Source organism: Haliotis rubra, unplaced genomic scaffold (assembly GCF_003918875.1).
Source record: "Haliotis rubra isolate DU_JTF1 unplaced genomic scaffold, ASM391887v1 Scf821, whole genome shotgun sequence".
Taxonomy (NCBI): domain Eukaryota; kingdom Metazoa; phylum Mollusca; class Gastropoda; order Lepetellida; family Haliotidae; genus Haliotis; species Haliotis rubra.
The window spans coordinates 72,958-92,249 of record NW_025767548.1 but is presented as its reverse complement, the minus strand read 5'-3'; the positions used below and the strand labels follow the sequence as shown (position 1 = coordinate 92,249).

General features: G+C 40.4%; 1 protein-coding gene across 1 annotated transcript in view; it reads left to right on the top strand.

Moving 5' to 3' along the window:
• Window positions 1-19,292, top strand: part of LOC124262111 — a 121,688-nt gene that overhangs the window by 46,003 nt on the left and 56,393 nt on the right. Inside the window, 27 exon segments of the mRNA XM_046696559.1 lie at window positions 202-336; window positions 759-938; window positions 1,160-1,297; window positions 1,427-1,756; window positions 2,397-2,582; window positions 2,864-3,001; window positions 3,343-3,528; window positions 3,993-4,130; window positions 4,496-4,681; window positions 4,876-5,004; window positions 5,134-5,322; window positions 5,440-5,571; window positions 6,052-6,237; window positions 6,473-6,619; window positions 6,715-6,903; window positions 7,231-7,365; window positions 7,807-7,992; window positions 8,722-8,853; window positions 9,040-9,216; window positions 9,457-9,585; window positions 9,707-9,889; window positions 10,427-10,549; window positions 10,820-11,008; window positions 11,760-11,906; window positions 12,018-12,200; window positions 18,726-18,848; window positions 18,966-19,154. Of these exon segments, the coding sequence (XP_046552515.1) occupies window positions 202-336; window positions 759-938; window positions 1,160-1,297; window positions 1,427-1,756; window positions 2,397-2,582; window positions 2,864-3,001; window positions 3,343-3,528; window positions 3,993-4,130; window positions 4,496-4,681; window positions 4,876-5,004; window positions 5,134-5,322; window positions 5,440-5,571; window positions 6,052-6,237; window positions 6,473-6,619; window positions 6,715-6,903; window positions 7,231-7,365; window positions 7,807-7,992; window positions 8,722-8,853; window positions 9,040-9,216; window positions 9,457-9,585; window positions 9,707-9,889; window positions 10,427-10,549; window positions 10,820-11,008; window positions 11,760-11,906; window positions 12,018-12,200; window positions 18,726-18,848; window positions 18,966-19,154 (4,485 nt within the window).

Below are 19,292 nucleotides of genomic sequence, written 5' to 3'. Positions count from 1 at the left end.
AATTTTGATGTATACATGTTTTTGAAAGCATTGATTAGAAACTCATCAGTAAGTTATGTTTCATGACTGTCTTGCTTATTTGCACCTTGATTTTACTCTCTGTACATCAAAGACCCTGACCCAGTTATTGTTATAACACAGGGACATGAGTATGACATGAGTATTGGTTAATGCTGATGGTATATATTGCATCTGTTTCAGAGCACAATCTTTGGGCAGATTCGTTACACTCTCATTGGTGATGACCAAGCCCCCAACTTCTTCAGTATCAACCCCACGAGTGGACTCATTGAGATCAGCAATGCACTGGGTCAAACCTCAGACAATCTCTATCAGGTAGGTCATTCTATATTCTGCTGGTGAAGAACCCATGGGAACCACAGGCGAGTATATAGGCCCTCAGCAATCTATGCATGTTGTAAGGGATGAAACAATTTATTTAATTGTCAAGCTTGCTGATTCGATTAATTGCATGTCATCATATTTTAGTGGAATGATGTTCAATCACAGGTTTGTCTGGTCCTAATTATATTATTTAGAGACTGATATGATATATCTGAAATATTGCTGACAGCAGCATTAAACAACAATATAAACAAACAACATTTGCCTGAAACTCTTTAGTTTTATTTTCTGCATTTTGAATTACATGTAAAAATTAAACTACAATCAGTCTGATGAATTAATGATGCACTCTGTGACTTTTTGTCCTTGTTACACAGTACGGTTAAAGAACCTTGATATTGTTTCTGTTGTAGCTTCGTGTCCAGGCATGTGACCTTGGTGGTCTGTGTAACCGTACCACAGTCATTGTGACTATCACTACAAACTTTCAAGCTCCCATCATCTCCCCAGCTACCTATACTCAGACTGTGCAGGAGACCATCTCACTAGGAACACCCATCATTGATGTCAATGCTACAGATGCTGATCCCACGGTTAGGAACTATAGTTTTAGTCTTGTCAAGTAAAACATGGCGTTTGATATACCATTTGTTGCTTTTTTATTAGAACTTGTATGCTGTACAAGTATCTTTATGCATACACTTGTTACAGATGTCCCAACTGATTACTATTGATGAGTACAGTAATAAGATGTATTATTCACTTTGCATGATATAGTTTAAAGTGTATTTTGATGATTCTTTTCTGTTCATAGGCTCCAAACAACCAGATTACATACGTCATATCTGAAGGCCCTGAGGACCTGGAATGTTTCACGATCAACCCGGACACTGGTGTCATCACTGCAAGACGCTCATTACTTTACAATCCATGCACAGCATCAGTTTACTCTGTAAGTTTCCACTTCATTTCATTTACATAGCTTAGTTATGTTGGTATAATCTATATTTGAAAGATGTCTTTATTTACATGTGTAATACATGAAAACTGATGTTTTTATGAATGTACTCCTTGTACACAGATGCTAGTGGTTGCTCGTGACCGTGGTTCCCCATCGCTGGAAAGCACTGCTGCTTCTGTGACCATCAATGTACAGCGCAACGACAACCCTCCTATTTTCACCAATGAACCATATATAACCAGTCTGCGGGAAGATGCCAGTATAAATGATCCTGTCTTCACAGTAACTGCTGTTGACACGGATATTGTTGCTCCGTTCAACACCATTCAGTTTAGTCTCATTGGTGATGACACAGCTCCAGTCTACTTCGATATCCGTCAAATTGATAACAACAATGCACAGATTTTCGTGAAAGCACCAGTCTTGAATGATGACAAGACAACTTATATTGTGAGTATACATGCTAGCTTTTATGCTGTAACTGTCAGCATCTGAATGTAATCCATTTTGTATATTCATCTTTATTCAAGAATAATGTATAATATGTTTCATTATGGCTGTCTGGGGCAGTGCTGTTTAGTGAACATTTTTTGTATGAGAACACTGTGTATTTTGATGATGAAAAACTGTGTAGTGTCTCTGAAAAGGATTTTTACTCAGTCAAATTATGATAGGTTGATAGTTTATGTAAGAAGAACTACTTCATTTTGTGGGTGGTTGGGACCATTTATTGGTATATTAAATGTAAACAAAAGGAAATAACAGTAAAATCGTACTAAATGTTAAAAATAACAAAAATTTATTGTACTTTTGTTTCAGTTCTGAATTATTTGTTAGTAATGATCAATGGCAGGATAATACTGTTGTTCAAGTTTTTATTCTCTAGACAAAACAGTTTTGAAATTTGTCCAAAAGACTCCATTCATAAAAGAGAAAAAAATAGTTGATTTCTGTCAGCACGATCATGTAATCCCATGGAGAAATGAGAACACTGCAAATTACTTTTGTATTGTTGAATCCTTCAGCACTCTATAATACCCCTGAATGTTCACTTTTTCTCATGCCTCATAATACTAATTGTGATCCCAAGGTGAGAGTCCGAGCGGCTGATGGAGGTATTCCTAGCAAGTCCGACACGACCACTGTTCGCATCACAGTCAACAGGAATCTGTTTGCTCCTCGCTTTGATCCAATTAATTACAACATCACCATTTTCGAGACTCAGTCATTGGGATTGTCCATCTTCCAAGTGACTGCTACTGATGGTGACAGCAAGGTAACAAAATAGCTACTATGTTTTAATTTGTTTCTTAATGTTATGTTTCAGTTGTAGTGAAGTTGTTTGCTAAATGTATTTCTCTGATTTTGAAACATTTAGTATAGTGGAATGGTTATGGTTTTGTTATTACAGTTATATTTCCATTTTTCTGTTGAGCCTTCTCAGCCTTTGGCTATATGGTTCTTAGTCTCATGTGAATGCTCTTAATAGCTGTAATATGGAAAATATAGAGCAAAAGGATTTTAATGCATTTATGCCATGATCTTTGTGTGATTCAGTCTCCCCATCGTGATGTACGCTATGAAGCTACAGGAGATGGCACAGCACTGACGTACTTCAACATCTTATCCAATAGTGGTACTCTGTATGTACAGAGAGACCTACGAACAGACACACAGAAGAGGACCACATACAATGTGAGTAGTCCTGACCTGCTGCAAACTTACACTGTGGGAATATTATACCCTCAATCTTTCTTCTGTTTAGTATGTTGTTTCTTTAAAGCTGTTTTGAGATGTCAAATGATTTGGTATATTCATATCCGACAGTCTGCAATTTTAGTAGCTAGTGAGGTCCCGGGGCAGAGTAACACTCTGTTCTGCCTCATGAGGTCAATGAGTGAAACCGCATATACTAACACCAAAATGTAGAAATATTATGCTGAGAGCCAAGGTTTAGGCTAGTGGACTTAAAGTTATTTTACAGATATTAATACTGTTATCTAGTTATTTTACCAATGTTTATTTTCTACTTACAGTTTGTTATCAGCAGTCGTGATCTTGGTGTTCCTTCACTCCCTGGTTCCAATATTGCAACAGTTACTATTAATGTGTTGAGGAATCTGAATTGCCCAGCATATACAACACTCCCAAGGAGCATAACTATCAATCAGACAGCCACCGGGGTGATCTTTAATGTTGATGCCACTGATGCAGACACTGCGGTAAGAACTTGAATGTTGAACTTTTATTTAGCTTAATTAAGTTGTTCATGTTTTTCACCAGAGCAGGAATATCAGGATTGATGTGTGAAAATGGCCTCTAAAATAATTGTTATTAATATCCAGTTTTTTTAAGCTTATAAAGGTTTAAAATTAAAAACAGTTTAGATTACATCTTTACAGAAAGCACATTTCAAGGAGAGTTTAGGATGTTGCTAACAACAACATTTACAGGCAGTGTTGCATGATTGTTTCTTCAGTAAACTGTTTATTCAAATTTCCTAATTCTTTATTTTGATGCGTGTGTTATGTTTTGTGGGAGATACAAAAAATTCGGAAGAAAAACAATACTCTGCTTTCTACTGCCTGTTCTGCATGCACTTTATATTATCTGTAATATATGTCGCCTGGTGTATCCGATTCCTAACATGCATTGATAATGAATTGATGTTTCTGTGCATTGTTAGAATGAATACAACACAGCATCCATCAGGTACCAGATTGTGGGGGATGACAACGCCAACAACTTCTTCAGTATTAATCCTTCAAGTGGTCAGATCACTGCACTAGCTTCAATCAGCACTGATACCTCCTTTGTGTACAGAGTAAGTGGAATATTCTACTGTCATATGTTAAATATGTTTAGTGAGTGAATTTAGCTTTACGACACACTCAGCAATATTCCAGCTATATGGCTGTGTTCTGTAAATAATCAAGTCTAGACCAGACAATCCAGTGATCAACATCATGAGGATCGATCTACACATTTGGGATACGATGACATGTGTCAACCCAGTCAGCGAGCCTGACCACCTGATCTCATTAGTATCCTCTTACGACAAGCATGGGTTACTGAAGATCAGTTCTGACCCGGATCTTCATGGGTCATATGTTTACTGAAAATTAATAACTTTAACATAGATAAACTTATAAGTGAATTTTTATACAGTCCAATTCTTTCTTGGTCTAGGTTCGAGTGAATGCAGCTGATGGTGGTTCCCCTTCATGTACGGCTGTTGCAGTGTTGACTGTCAATGTGCGTCGAAACCTCAATCCTCCAGTCTTTACACAGCTGAATGTTGTTGCCACTATCCTTGAGACTCATAGTGTAGAGGCACTTGTCTCAAACCTCCTAGCAACAGACTTTGACACAGGGGTAAGTGTTTAGAATGGCATGGTGCGATGCACATGATTGAAGTCAGGTTAGATGCTGACATTACCATTTATCTTTCTAGATACAGAATTTATTCACAAATAGAGGTTCAGATCAAAGGTACAGATTACAGGTAAAACATTGCTCAAGTATGTGTCAGGAGCCATGGTATTAATATGTTCCTTATTTGACTGCAGAATGGAGCTGTGATTTCCTATGGATTTGAAACCTCCTCACAATGGCAAAATTTGTTCAGGATTGATGCCAACACTGGAAATGTGTTCCTTCGTAGAAGACTCATTGGTGTTACTGGGAACCAATTTGTGGTAGGTATATTAGACCAGTTACTTCAAACAAGGTCGTATTCTCTGAGATAGAGTGCAGGCTAGCAATGTTTATATGGATGGCACCAGTTATAATACTTTTACATGTGTGTGTATATTTTTTTCTTCCAGATGCAGTTCCTTGCAACAGACAATGGCAATCCACGGCTGACAAGTACACCAGCAACACTGACAGTGAATGTTCTGAGGAACAGCTTCCCTCCAGAGTTCCTACTAGAACCTTACAATGAAAACATTCGCCGTGATGTTGGACCCAACACTCTTGTAACAAGAGTTGTAGCAAGAGACAATGATACTGTGGTAAGTTGAACATACTTATAATAATTATACATTATGATTGTGGACACATTTCAAATGATGATGTTGCATGGTTACACACAAATGCTTATATTTGATGTTATATTCTTTCTATTACAGTCACCCTTCAATAGGACATCTTTCACAATAATTGGGGATGAAAATGCGAATGCCTACTTCCGAATTGACCCCACTACTGGGCAGATCTTCACTACCAGTGCCATTGATTCTGTTGCTACACCTGTGTTTAATGTAAGTGAGAGGCTGTGGACTAGTTCATGCTGATATTTGCTGATGTTTGGGGCTTTATGTATATATGGAGTAGAATTATAAGATGTGTTGAATGTTCTTCATAATAACCATTACAAAAAGAGGGTTAATGGCCTTTGTGAAAATGAATAGAGCTCCTGAGATCCTTGAGGTTTCACACTGTAGTATTCAAGTGGAGGCACTCAAAAACTCAGATAAGGACTATGCCAGAGATTCCATGGCTTTGGTTCTTACTTTTAAACTCTGTAAAGCACTTTAAGCTCTACTTAGAGAAGATGAATTACCAAATTACCATTATATCATGAGTCAGTTATTTAAATTATGTCTATGGTAGTCCTAGCACAAAATTACAAAAATGAACATGGTTAGGGAAATTTGTAATGCATGTAAAATGCCATTTTATGTCAGGTGACAGTAGTTCATGAAGTAGTAATTAGTAAGCTTGTTCGGTTGTTTATGCAGGTACGTGTTGTTGTATCTGATGGTGGAGAGCCTGCTTTGACCGACACTTCTGTGGTGCGTGTCTTTGTGAATCGGAACCTGGCCAGTCCTGCGTTCAATCAAGTTCAGTACACAGTCCGAATCCTGGAAGACCAACTTGTAGGACTGCCTCTAACCCCTGTCACATGCACAGATGCCGATAACTTTGTAAGAGCATACCATCTCTTTCATACATTCTATTATTCGACTTTTAACACAAAGTTGACATGTTAAAGAAGGATTCATGGCATATATGTGCCCTTGTTGAACAATAACTTATGAACAGTGCATTTAATTGGTATAGTCATGAAGTGTTTTTCTCTGAACTTATTGGACTCATTGTATCAGAAGCTGTATTGTGTTAATACTTTGATTTTTAATATCCTTATGATTTACATTCTAGGCACCATACAACCAAGTGCGTTACGCACTGACAGGAAACAGCACTGTTCTACAGTTCTTCCAAGTAAATACAGTCAGTAACGTTGGTACTGTGTCATTGAAGAGAGCGATATATGATTACCCAGACAACACTGTTACACAGCTGCAGGTATGTGACAAATCTTCTGAAAGCATGTTCAAATCATCAGCAGGTATGACATTACTATAGAATTGACAATAACACCAACCCTGTCTTATTTTCAGTTCCAAGTGACTTGTGAAGATCTTGGAAATCCAAGCCAAGCAGCCAGCAACTCTGCAACCGTCTTTGTGACTATTGTGAGGAATACCCCACCATTCTTTGATGGTATACCATACTCTACAGTCATCCCAGCTACACAAGCAGCAGACACGTCCGTGTTCCAGGTGGCTGCCAGAGATAATGATGTGGATGTAAGTTGTCTTGAGGAGCCCATGTTCAAATGTTCTTTTATCTTAGGAATAGGACTGAAAACATTGTTTTCTTTCTGTCTTTACCTTCACCATTGTTTATCATTTAGCCCTGTTCTATTTTAATAATATTTGGTATATTTTACACACTAGTCTTCATGGTACAATTTTGACCGAGATGCTGGAAAAGTTACCAGATTACTTTTTAATTTTAATCACTTTTGTCTTTTTAATCAGTGTATTATGAACACTTTAGATAACATGTTTAATGTATTTTCTAGCTTTTATATGTTTACAAAATGTCTGATTTGTGCTTCTTGTTTCCTCCAGGCCCCATTCAATGAAATATCCCTGTCTCTTTTGGGTGACTCAAATACACCATCCTACTTCACATTGAGTCAAACTGGCCTTATCTCTGTCAGAAGTGGAGTCAACCTTACTACTGACACCAGGACAAACTATGTTGTAAGTACAGGAATTGTAATACTGGGCATGTGTGTATGTGTGCATGTCGATCTGTTAGTGTCTCTGGGTTTGAGTCTGTGTCTGGGGTGGTTGGGGATGCGTGCTTTGTTTGTTTGTTGTTTAATGTCGCACTCAGCAATATTCCAGCTATATTGCAGCAGTCTGGAACCGACGAACCAGTGATCAACAGCACCAGCTTCGATCTTCACACTGGTTTACAGTGACATGTGTCAACCAAGTCAGCAAGCCTGACCACCTGATCCCATTAGTTGCCTCTTGCTGAAGACCAATTCTAACCCGGATCTTCACAGTTAGGGGATGTGTGCAGGGATGGGTGTAGTTATATGTGCAGAAGAAGGCTGGGATTCAAAACTAAGTTCTGAGTATGTTTTAAGAAAATTTATGTGAACTGATTTGTTTCTAATTGATGTTTTCATTTAGGCTCGTGTCCAAGTGCGTGATGGTGGCACCCCATCTTTGACCTCAACAGCCTTAGTTGCTATCTCAGTCACACGGAACTTCTTTGCCCCAGTATTTTCAAATTCTCGGGTGCAAGAGACCATACCAGAAACAACTCCTGTCGGCACCACCGTCACCACTCTTACAGCCTCGGATAGAGATACTGTGGTTTGTAACACTTCCTGTCTCGTTTAACTCTTCTTTAAAGTCAATTGTACGATTTCAAGAGACAACTGTCAGTTTGATCAGTCTTTAATGTGATGTCCTTCCATATCAATCCCAAATTAAGAAAAAGAGTATTTTGACAAATAGCAGTGAAGAAGTTCCTAGAATCTAATGTTATCCCATATGACAATGACAATGACAATACTTTATTACCTGTGATGGAATTCTTGTGTAAAGTACAGAGCTCAAACATTGATAAAATGATTAAATTGTTTTCATACAATAAATAACACACATATAACACGCTAACAAGGTAAGACAAACACTAGGAATCATTTAAAAGATTAATACTGGCAGGAACAAAGGATTTCATGGTACGATTGGATTTAAAACGGGGTAAATTATAACGGCGCCCAGAAGTCAGTAATTTATACTCATAGTACATGGGATGATCTGGATCAGATATAATCTTACGGGCTGACTTATGTTCATATGTATTACTAATGTCAACTGAGTAAATGGTTAATAGACAATGAATTGTATCGTTATTCACTATTTACTTAGTCAATCAAGGTCTTATTATTTGCATCTCTTACCTTACTTTTGATGTTATGTAGTCAGCTGTCACTGGTGAGGAACTGTTGTTATCAGCATTACTGAAAGAGAAGATTTTGTCTGAATCTGATTTTGTCTATGTATTGATCCAGTGTCACAATGCTTTATCCTTTACAGGCTCCCAATGGAAACTTTCAGTACAGGCTTGTGAGTGGTACTGGTGTAGGTTTCTTCTATGTTGATCCAAACAATGGTCAGGTTGTCCTTCTGAGGACAGTTGAAGGACTTTCCACTCAAAGATTCTTCACGGTGAGAATTATATTAAATGTCATTATGGCATAAACTCTTTCTTCAGTAACCTTCCATACTTTATCTACATTTCTGTGTGTCAAAGTGTCTTATTTTTGAAAGCTGTCATAATGTAAACATTCTGTATGTCAGGTAATGTACATTATCAGGGATGCAGTCCATTATTTGCACCTGTTCTGATTACAGCTCAATGTAGAAGCACGAGATGAAGGAACACCATCACTCTTTGCCACAGCCATTGTGGAAGTTACTATCTCTTTCGACCCAGACCAGCTGGTCTTCGGTGCTGGAGAATACAACATAACTATCAGTGAAAACACAGCAGTGGACACTGTCATCACAACAGTGCAAGCTCAACCACAGGTTGGTTTATATTCTAGTACACAAACTGATATGCAAACTTCATGGAGTTTTTGTGTGCAATTTCACATAATTGTAAATGTAATCATTATTATCTTGCAGATATTTTTGTCCAATGGTGAATTGACTCTTTTGTTCCTTGATAGCTTAAAAGAACATTGTAAGAACATTTAACTCTCTACTAAGATGGGAAATTTCATTTTGTATCAGTTAGTGACCGTATATTATATGTCTCCATTACAGGCAGGAGTAGTATACACAGTGACTGGCCTTAGTTCAGGCCCAGACTTCTTCCTTGTGGATGGATCTACTGGCCAGGTCCGTGTAAAGACTCTCCTGACCTCAGATGCTGCTGAACTTACTGGCTACCGGGTGAGATCCTTGATCAATACTTTTGATATGAAATGACAAAAGTTCAACATGCATGTACATCTGTAACATTTTTTCCTTTTTACTCAATTATTTGAATGCTTACATTTCTATTTCTCTCTAGTTGAGAGTAAGAGCTACCAGGACTGGCGTTTCATCACAGACAGCCTTCACCACAGTCAACATCATTGTCAACAGAAATATTAATGCCCCAGTGTTTGACAGAGCACAATACCTCATCACAATACCTGACACCACGCCACTTGGCAGTGTCCTTGACACTGTGAGAGCCACTGATGCTGATGGGGTATGTGTCTTCATAGTTTGTTATAATGTACTTGCTGACAGAGTGTTTTCTTTATGTTGTTTAATGCTGCACTCAGCAATATTCCTGCTATGTGGCAGCAGTCTGTAAATAATTGAGTCTGGACCGGTCGATCACGTGATCAACAGCATGAGCATCGATCTACGCATTTGGTTATAATGACATGTGTCAACCAAGTCAGAGAGCCTGTCCACCCAATCCCTTTAGTCGCCTCTTTCTGACAGCATGTAACTAAGTAATTAATCAGGTGGTGGTAATATTTGTTTGACTACACAAGGTTAAGCGTGGTTGAAGACATATATTATTCCCCATGGAATCTTGTTGTTCACAAGAGTAACTATAGAATATACAAAACATTATTTATCAAGTTTTTGAATTATATTTTAAAGAAAGAATGAGTGAAATGATTTCCTTTGTAAGATATACACAGTGATACACATTAAGTAGTTCTTGTACATCTCGCTTGGAATCAGGATATATATATTTCTGTGATAACAAAATGTGACGTTGCCCTTACAGGATGTGATAGAATACACCCTGTTGACTGGACAGCCAGCATCAGATTTCTTCCTTGTTGGGCCTCGTGATGGAAGCATCACCCTCAAGACGACACTCATTGGCACTACACAGAATGTCTATCAGGTAGAAATCTTGTTTTATTTCATTGTTGATCATTATCAAAATTTGATACAGATAGAACTGAAATGGTAGCAGTATCTAATGCACAATAGATCGGTGAACTGTTTTTTAATATAGTCATTCAGTGGAATGAATAATCCCTTTGAAATGACTGCATGAACAAACAGATGAAAAAATATGTTCCTGAAACTGTATACATTTTGAACTTCCCTATTGTAGTTGATTACATCAGAGCTGTTGATCAGTTCGTGATGATGTGACTTGTTGTTGCAGTTTACCATTCAAGCTGATGATCAGAAGGTGCCACGTCAGAAAACTTCAACAGTTCAGGTGACAGTCAACATCACTCGTGATGCAGGTGCTCCACGTTTCATCGGAATTCCCTATTTTTTTAACATCAGAGGAGATGTAGCAGAAAGTTCAAGCATCTTCACAGTCACTGCTACTGATGATGACCTTAGGGTGTGTATTCTTCATGGCTAGTTTTCAACATTGACATTATATTTGCAGCTCTAGTATTTATTTCAGGGTAAAAGTGATCCCGTATTCTATATGATTACTGAAAAGTAGGATCACTTGGGTCCCAGTTGTCCAAGGCACCAGAATAGGCTGTACAGTGTTCTGTCCCTTGTGCATTTTACCAAAGTGGTAAAACATCTGAGACCCTCGTTACATCAGGTTTCCCTCCCAAATCAAGATAAAATATTGTGATAAAGTTTTTCCCCTTTGTGATCTGTGCATTAGAAAAAGAAATAATTTAAACCCTTACTTAAAAAAGTCCTTACTTGCAGTGTTGCTGGTCTGTTTCATATTGTTAATCTACTGCTAATAAGTGAATAAATTAAGAATGCTGTACTTGAACATAAATATGCAATAGGAATTATGTTGCATATTATCAGGGGTGGAAATAACCCATTGCCCGACGCCCGAGTCCAGTGTTTTTTTCTGTCGGGCAAGCAAATTTGTATATCACACTGTACCAGCGTCCAGTTGACTTTCCAATATGAATTATGTTGTTTATTTAAAAAATCAGCAAGAAAACGGTTGGTTTAGTGGAAAAATTATCAGGGCAAGTGATTTTACATGTGCCACTGTACTGGAGTACACTAGCAATTATAAAGTTATTTCCACCCCTGATTATGTTATTTATACTATCAATTTTAACCAAAAGATTTGCTCATTTGTAATGAAATGTCACTTTTGTTTTTCTTAGGGTCAGATTGAGTTTGTGACCATTGGACAAGGTGTAGCTGAGGCATTCTTTACATTGAACACTCAGCCTGCACAGAATCCTCGTGAGTCCTTTGTGATTGTACGGGATACCAGTGCCCTGAGGAATGATGTGACACAACAGTATACAGTGAGTTTCCTTGATTATTTTTGTCAAGTAGTTGCTTCACTTTTTCATATATTGTGTATCTGTCCTTATAGTGAAACCTGCTCTGTAACATCATATTTATGAAAACTTCAGCTCAGAGTCCGGGCCTATGACACTGCTTACCCCAATAACCCAGCTACAACTGATGTCACCATCAATATCGAGAGGAACCTGAACAGCCCACAGTTCTCTAGCCAAAGATATCAAGTGACCATTTATGCCACTCAGGTGCTAGGTGTACCCATCATACAAGTGAATGCTTCAGATGCTGATGGGGTATGTACCAGATCAAATAAGACAATTTACATTCATTCCCGTTATGTGTTTTTAGTGTATCAGATTATCAAAAGTATAATTTTTCCTTATCCTGACTCATGCTCTTTTGCTTGTCCCCTTCCTCTTGCGAACATAGTGGAACACTTGTATCTCCTTAATTGAAGCTCCCTTCAATGTAAAATCACTAATTGGTACTCACCCACGAGTTACCTCCCCTGCCGTAAGCTCGGGAACAGGTGTCGCCACCCTCTGGCCTCATGCTTCACTCTCTCCTTCTTCGCCCAGTGAGCAGGATGTGAGAGCGCCTGTGTCTCCTTACACACTATATCCTTTGGTTTTTCTTAGTTAGTTACCTTTTATAGTTTACTATAAAGGTATAGCTAGTATCCTTCAGTTATTTGCGTTAATAATTAATCGTATTTCTACTGTTTATTCACGGAGTTCGTGGATTGTTCAGCTAGTTTTACATTGATGAAAAACTGTACTATTTGTAGATTACGTTTTCCGCTTCGCGATCCGCATGTGGTATGCCCTAGTTGTACTACGCCTTGTGCGCTTGACTCACGCTTGCAGTTACTGCATAAATTTAACCAATTCTGCCTTTGATAAATACCATCTTTGCGTCTTGAGACGTGTTGCAGATAGGTCACGCAAACTAGGTGTAGACATGGCCGATACGCCGGATTGCCCATCCAGTCAACTGTTGTCGAAGTGATCCCTCCCGCCTGGTGTTCTGCTTGAGACCCCATCGAAGAGGGACGGGATGCAGTCCGTCACCTCTAAGAAGCGACCGCCTCTCCAGACATCCAGTCATCGCAGACAAAGTCCAAGAGGGCCTCAACGTCTTCTCAACGCAGACTTCGTACTTCAGGGCAGCGCCTTCCTCCAAAGGGAAATCTACTTAAGTCATCGAGAACTTTCTCAGACGAGATCGCTCCAGCAGCAGAATTGGGCCTCTACGATGACCAGCCGATCATCATACCCGACATACGCCACAAGAAGCTGCACCAGTGACAGCGACAGTGACGCCAGCAGAGATCAACAAGCAGCCTGATGCCTCTACACTGATGTCAGACGAGATCGCTGAGGGCCCCACCGCTAACACAGCAGAAAGGGCACCATCTACTACGCCGCAGATCATCCCAAACGATCTTATGAAACAGATCATGATTATGATGGAAGGCCACTATAGACTGGAGAAGCAGCCATCCCAGGGTCCGAGCCCGCGAAGGCTCCAACGTGACAGCACCCCAGGGCACCATCTGTCAACGTAGCAGCCACGATAATGCAGCCTTCGCTGAAGGAAGTCACAGACCACCTCGACGGCGACCCAGATGTACAGCCTTCGCTAAGGCCTTCGGGCGGGAAGAATCATCACCTTCTTCGGCGCCATACTCAGATATGGAATCTGATCACCAGACCACACGCAAGCCTTCGCTGAAGGTCATATCATCGCTCCCAGGACCGGACGATAATGGCTTCGCTGGCGCTCGCTGGCGGACACCTGAACCCAGATCGCCTTCATCTAAAAGATCAGCAAGGGACTACACAAGAGCTTCACAGCGGCTATCAGTCCCTCATAGATCGCCAAGAAGGTCAACCTATCGATATAGATCACCAAGACGATCACCTCGCCGATCACCACGCCGATCACCTCACAGGTCTGCACATAAGCCTACAACTAGATCTCCACAAGCGCCAAACGATATAGAGATAGAGCCACACAGCCCTACATCAGAAGAGCAACAACCTCTTATCTATGATGATGGAATGGAAGATGATGGAGGAATTATTTTCTCAGATGCAGAGATAAGATATTGATGGTCAATAATCTAGATCTCTCATCACCTTCCAAGAGTGGCAATAAGGCGCAGACTTATCTGATGAAAGAAGATGACGCAGATGCTATTACACTACCCCCAATCGACCTCGATTGACGGTACCTCAGAACCTAGATACAGCATTTAACAAAGCCACAAAGGTTCAGACGCCACATCTGCCAAATTTCAGCGCCAAGAAGTTCTCCACGCGATAATATGGAACCCTTCTTCAAAGCGCAAGACATCGATGAGAACTATAAGCTGATCTCCGATGCCAAGAACAAGTACTACAAGATTGATGATCGGAAATTGGTTCAGATAGAAACCATGACGCAGGCGTATGTTCTTCGGTCTAAATAGATCTAGAACAATAAATGAGACACTTATCTCCAGATTTCGGAACACGACCTCTGAAGATGACAGAATGATTTACTCGGCCCTACTGATGCAAAAGAAGGACCAGCAGTTTTTAACAGATCATCTGACGCCTGTCTCAGCAGCACTGACCTTAGCTCGTCGTCAAGGCCTCCTAGCTTCCTGCAACTGGGGTGAGAACTTTACAGCTCCACTATATACAGCCCCGTGGTCTTCCCCATCCATATTTGACGGAGGAATAGACACAGTCTCCAAAGAAGTCACCAAGGATTCTAGAGAAGTCCTGATGATTAAATCGATGGACACGCTAGCCAGTGTCATTCGACAGACTTCACAAAGATACTCAGGAGATCTAAATTCACGGGCCTACAAAGAGCTAGAGACAGGAAGATTGCCAGTTCCAGGGGAAGAGATTCTTTTCGTCGCCCATATGGCAACTATAGAGGAGGGTCAGGACGAGGCAGGACACCCAGAGGTTCCCGCAACTATAAACGCTGAAAGACAGGTTCGAACGACTGGAGTCTTCCACCCCAGCCGCTCCAGTACAACCGCCACAAGTGGGTGGACGCCTTCAACTACACTGGGAAAACTGGGGAATACTTCAAGACACCTATGTCTCCAACATTCTTCAACGCTGATTTCAGATCCCACTACAGGCCAAGCCTCCACTAACAGTCAACCCTCACAAGTTCGAGGTAGAGGCACAACAACTACTAAAGTTAAGAGAGGCGGTTACATTACTCCTAACCAAGCAGGCCATAGAAGTAATAGAGCAAGGAAACATCGAACCAGGTTTCTACTCCCCAGTTTTCCTAGTACCCAAGAAGAACTCCAAGGAGAAATACAGACTCATTTACAACATGAGCTTCTTCAACAAGACTTACTTAAACAAACCACCCAGGTTCACTATGCTACATCTACCGCAGCTACGGCAGATGATTCTGCCCCATGGACTACATGGGCAGTATAGATCTACAAGATGCTTATCTGCACATCCCAATACATCCCGAATCCAGGAAATACCTTCGGCTTTACGCTAGACGGGTTACATTACCAGTGGAAAGTACTTCCATTCGAATAGCATCAGCCCCATGGTTATTCAATTTAGGATAACGAAACCGATTGTTATCTATCTACATCGTCAAGGGCTACGCAGTGCTTTCTTCCTCGACGACGGGATACAAGTAGATCAAGATCCACAGCATCTCAAACTACAGTTAAACTACATCATAAAGCTACTAACACAGCTGGGATGGTTAGTAAACTTACACAAGTCGGACCTAGTACCATCGCAAGATCTGCAATTCCTAGGAATCGATTTATCACCAATCTCAACCGTGATAGTCGTACCAGAAGACCGCTATTCAAGATCCAACAGATCATTCCACCAGCTCTACTGTCACCGCTACCACTTCGACAATGGCAGAGCTTACTAGGTCTTCTAACATCAGCCCAAGACTTGACAGTCATAGGCAGATTACAGTTACGCCCGTTACAGGTCTTCGCCAATACACATCTCGACGACCTACAACCATTCAGTCTACCGATACATCTCAGACCTCATCTATTATGGTGGACAAAGAAATCGAATGTCTGCGAAGGGATTTGTTTAGCAGAGCAGGAATTCAAGACCCATCTATATGTAGACGCCAGCGTGCCGCTCAAGGTTGGGGAGCTCATCTCTCCAACCGACGGCATCAGGGTTATGGACTCAGCTAGAAAGCAAACTCCACATAAACGCATTAGAGATGAAAGCTGTAATCAACGCCATAAGACATTGGAGCAACATTCTACAGAATGCGCACCTGATGATACATACCGACAACTCCTCACAGTGGCGTTTTATGTGAACAGACAAGGCTCAACGAGATCGCCGAACCTTTTGAATTTAACCTTTCAACTGTTCGAATTAATCCAAGATCTAAATCTACATGTCAAAGCATGCCACATTCCCGGAGCCAGGAATATACTAGCAGACGACTTCTCTCGCCACATCTACCGTCGCCCGACAGAATGGATGCTCAATACAGAGATATTTGCACAGATAATCAAGCAAATAGGAGCCGCCTAGTAGATCTATTCGCCACAAGGTTCAACAATCAACTACCGACATTCGTGTCACCAATGCCAGACCCACAAGCATGGGCAACAGACGCTTAAGCATTTCATGGAAGGCCTCAATGCGTGCGCGTTTCCGCCCCAGCAATAATACTTCTAGTATTACAGAAAATCAACCAAACGCAGAGCCTACAACTCACTTTGGTCGCTTCCCTATTGGTCGGTTAGAACGCGGTTTCCGCCCTAATACAAGATATCGGGTCAACCGGCACTAGAACTACCTAAGCTGCGCCAAACCTGTTAATACATCCTCACACCAAACAGGTGCACAGAAACCCAGAAGTATTCAAACTTCACGTTATGGACTGTATTAAAATGTGTTTAAACAAGAGAGGATATTCTACCAGGGCGGCAAAAGCGGTCACGCTTTGCATTACGATACTCAACGCGTATCCTGTACGATGACAAGTGGCAAAGTTTCAAAATTATGCAACAAACAAGGGTTTTACAGCGAGATGCTCGCATCCTCAAGTGGCAGACTATTTGTGTTACTTACGGCAAAACAAACATTTAAAAGGCTCGACATTGTCAACATATCTTGCCGCTTAGTTCTGTGATTTCTATGAGAACGGTGTTAAATTAACAAGAACACCAGAGTTACTGGCCTTACTACGTGCTTTCCGATTGGAGGACCAAAAGCTGAAATTCCACTTCCAGCTTGGGATCTGAATGTAGTTTTACGACACCTCACAAGTGAGGATTACTTAACCATTGGAATCGACAACGTTTGAATTTCTCTCACAGAAAACAGTCTTCCTGTTATCGCTAGCCACGGCAGCCAGAATATCTGAAATTCATGCTCTAGATTATGAGAGGATACAGTTTGATGAAAATCAAAAGACAGCGCACCTGGGATTTAGATGGGATTTCATCGCTAAAAATCAACTACCAGGTCAACCAGACAGGTTATTTCACATCCCCGCGCTTATCCTCAATTCTTGGATCTCAAGATACATTGGACTTATCTCTATGCCCAGTACGAGCTCTCATAATCTATTTACGCCGTTTCCAAAACAAGGCGAAGATCGCTCAGAAGATTGTTCATCCCGTTATCGCCTACAAATCAGACAGAAGTCTCTCGTACCACCATATCAATATGGATAAGAACTGTCATTTTACGCGCCTATAAGGCAGCAGGACTGGACCCTCCAACAGCATCAAATCCTCATGAAATCAGGGCATTGGCATCCACCCTCTTCATGGTAACTGTTCATTGAATACAATTATGGAAGGATGCTTTTGGAAATCTAACATGGTGTTTGCTAATCACTATCTCAGAGATATCACCACCGAGGACGCCTCTGGCATTCATCATTTCGGTCCTTTGGTCCTCGCTCAGCAATTGACAGTCCCTCGTAGGCGTTAATATTCACCCCCACGAGATTATTAGATATATGATACATATATTCACTAGCTTATAACTCCATGGAGTTCTAGGGCTATGTACATATTTAGCTTAGGTTATTCAACCTTAAGCTCATACTGAGTTATATTCAGTGTACAGCTACGTTAGAGTAGCAGTTTATATATATATATTGATATATCAGTATATTAGTAAGGTAATACCCCACTTATAGTGTATATATCTATGGCTTATTATAAGGAAATATCCTAAGTCTCAATGCCTTATGAAGTTCCCGCAGGGGTTATTACAATATCACTTACTTAAATCACTAATTAATCCAAAGTATTCTGTTTACCCACCACCTCTCCGGTGGATTCTACAAGCAAAAGAGCATGAGTCAGGATAAGGAAAAATATGTAATTTTCTGAGTAAAATTGATATTTTATACTTATCCTGACTCATGAGGTTAGCCTCCCATCCTCCCACATAACACTTTGGATTTCCTGTAAATTCAAGTGTTGGGCTCGCAAAATCAGGAGAGAGTGAAGCATGAGGCCAGAGGGTGGCGACACCTGTTCCCGCGCTTACGGCAGGGGAGGTAACTCGTGGGTGAGTACCAATTAGTGATTTTACATTGAAGGGAGCTTCAATTAAGGAGATACAAGTGTTCCACTATGTTCGCAAGAGGAAGGGGACAAGCAAAAGAGCATGAGTCAGGATAAGTATAAAATATCAATTTTACTCAGAAAATTACATTTTCTTCTAAAAGCTGTATATATGTATGCTGCTACCATGGTGGATTGTGTGAGTGAATTCATTTGTGTCGGTGCCGATGTTGATGTTATTTGTATGGTATTGCTATTCCAGGATAACCTGATGTTCGAAATAACAGGGAGTAGTCAGGCTCAAGCATTCTACAATATCAACCCACTCACAGGAGAAATCTATGTGAAGAGGTCACTGCTGGAAGGCAATCAGCTCAATGACCAGGTAAATCCTTTACTTTGATGTTACCATTAATGTCATGTCTAAGACTGTTTCTATGTGTCATTACTACAAGTTTTTAAGGCTCTGTTTGATACAGTTATGCATATCTACTATTTCCAGATAAGTCTGCGAGTGCGAGATCAGAGGACTCCTGAAAAATATGGCACAGCTGAAGTTGATGTCACTATCAAAAGGGACAGATTTACTCCAGAGTTCCAGAATCAGCCCTACATTAGAAACAACTTCCCATATCGATCAAATGTTAATGATAATGTTCTGACTGTTCTTGCCACAGACAGAGATCTTGAGGTAGGAATTAATCTACAAATTAGAAAGTAGAGACAGAATGTTAAAGCAGCATTGAGAAGTAAACAAAGTATGTCACTTAAGCAATTAATATGTAAGCGTTACAGTACTTCATGGTGATTGTCACACTTTTGTGAACAG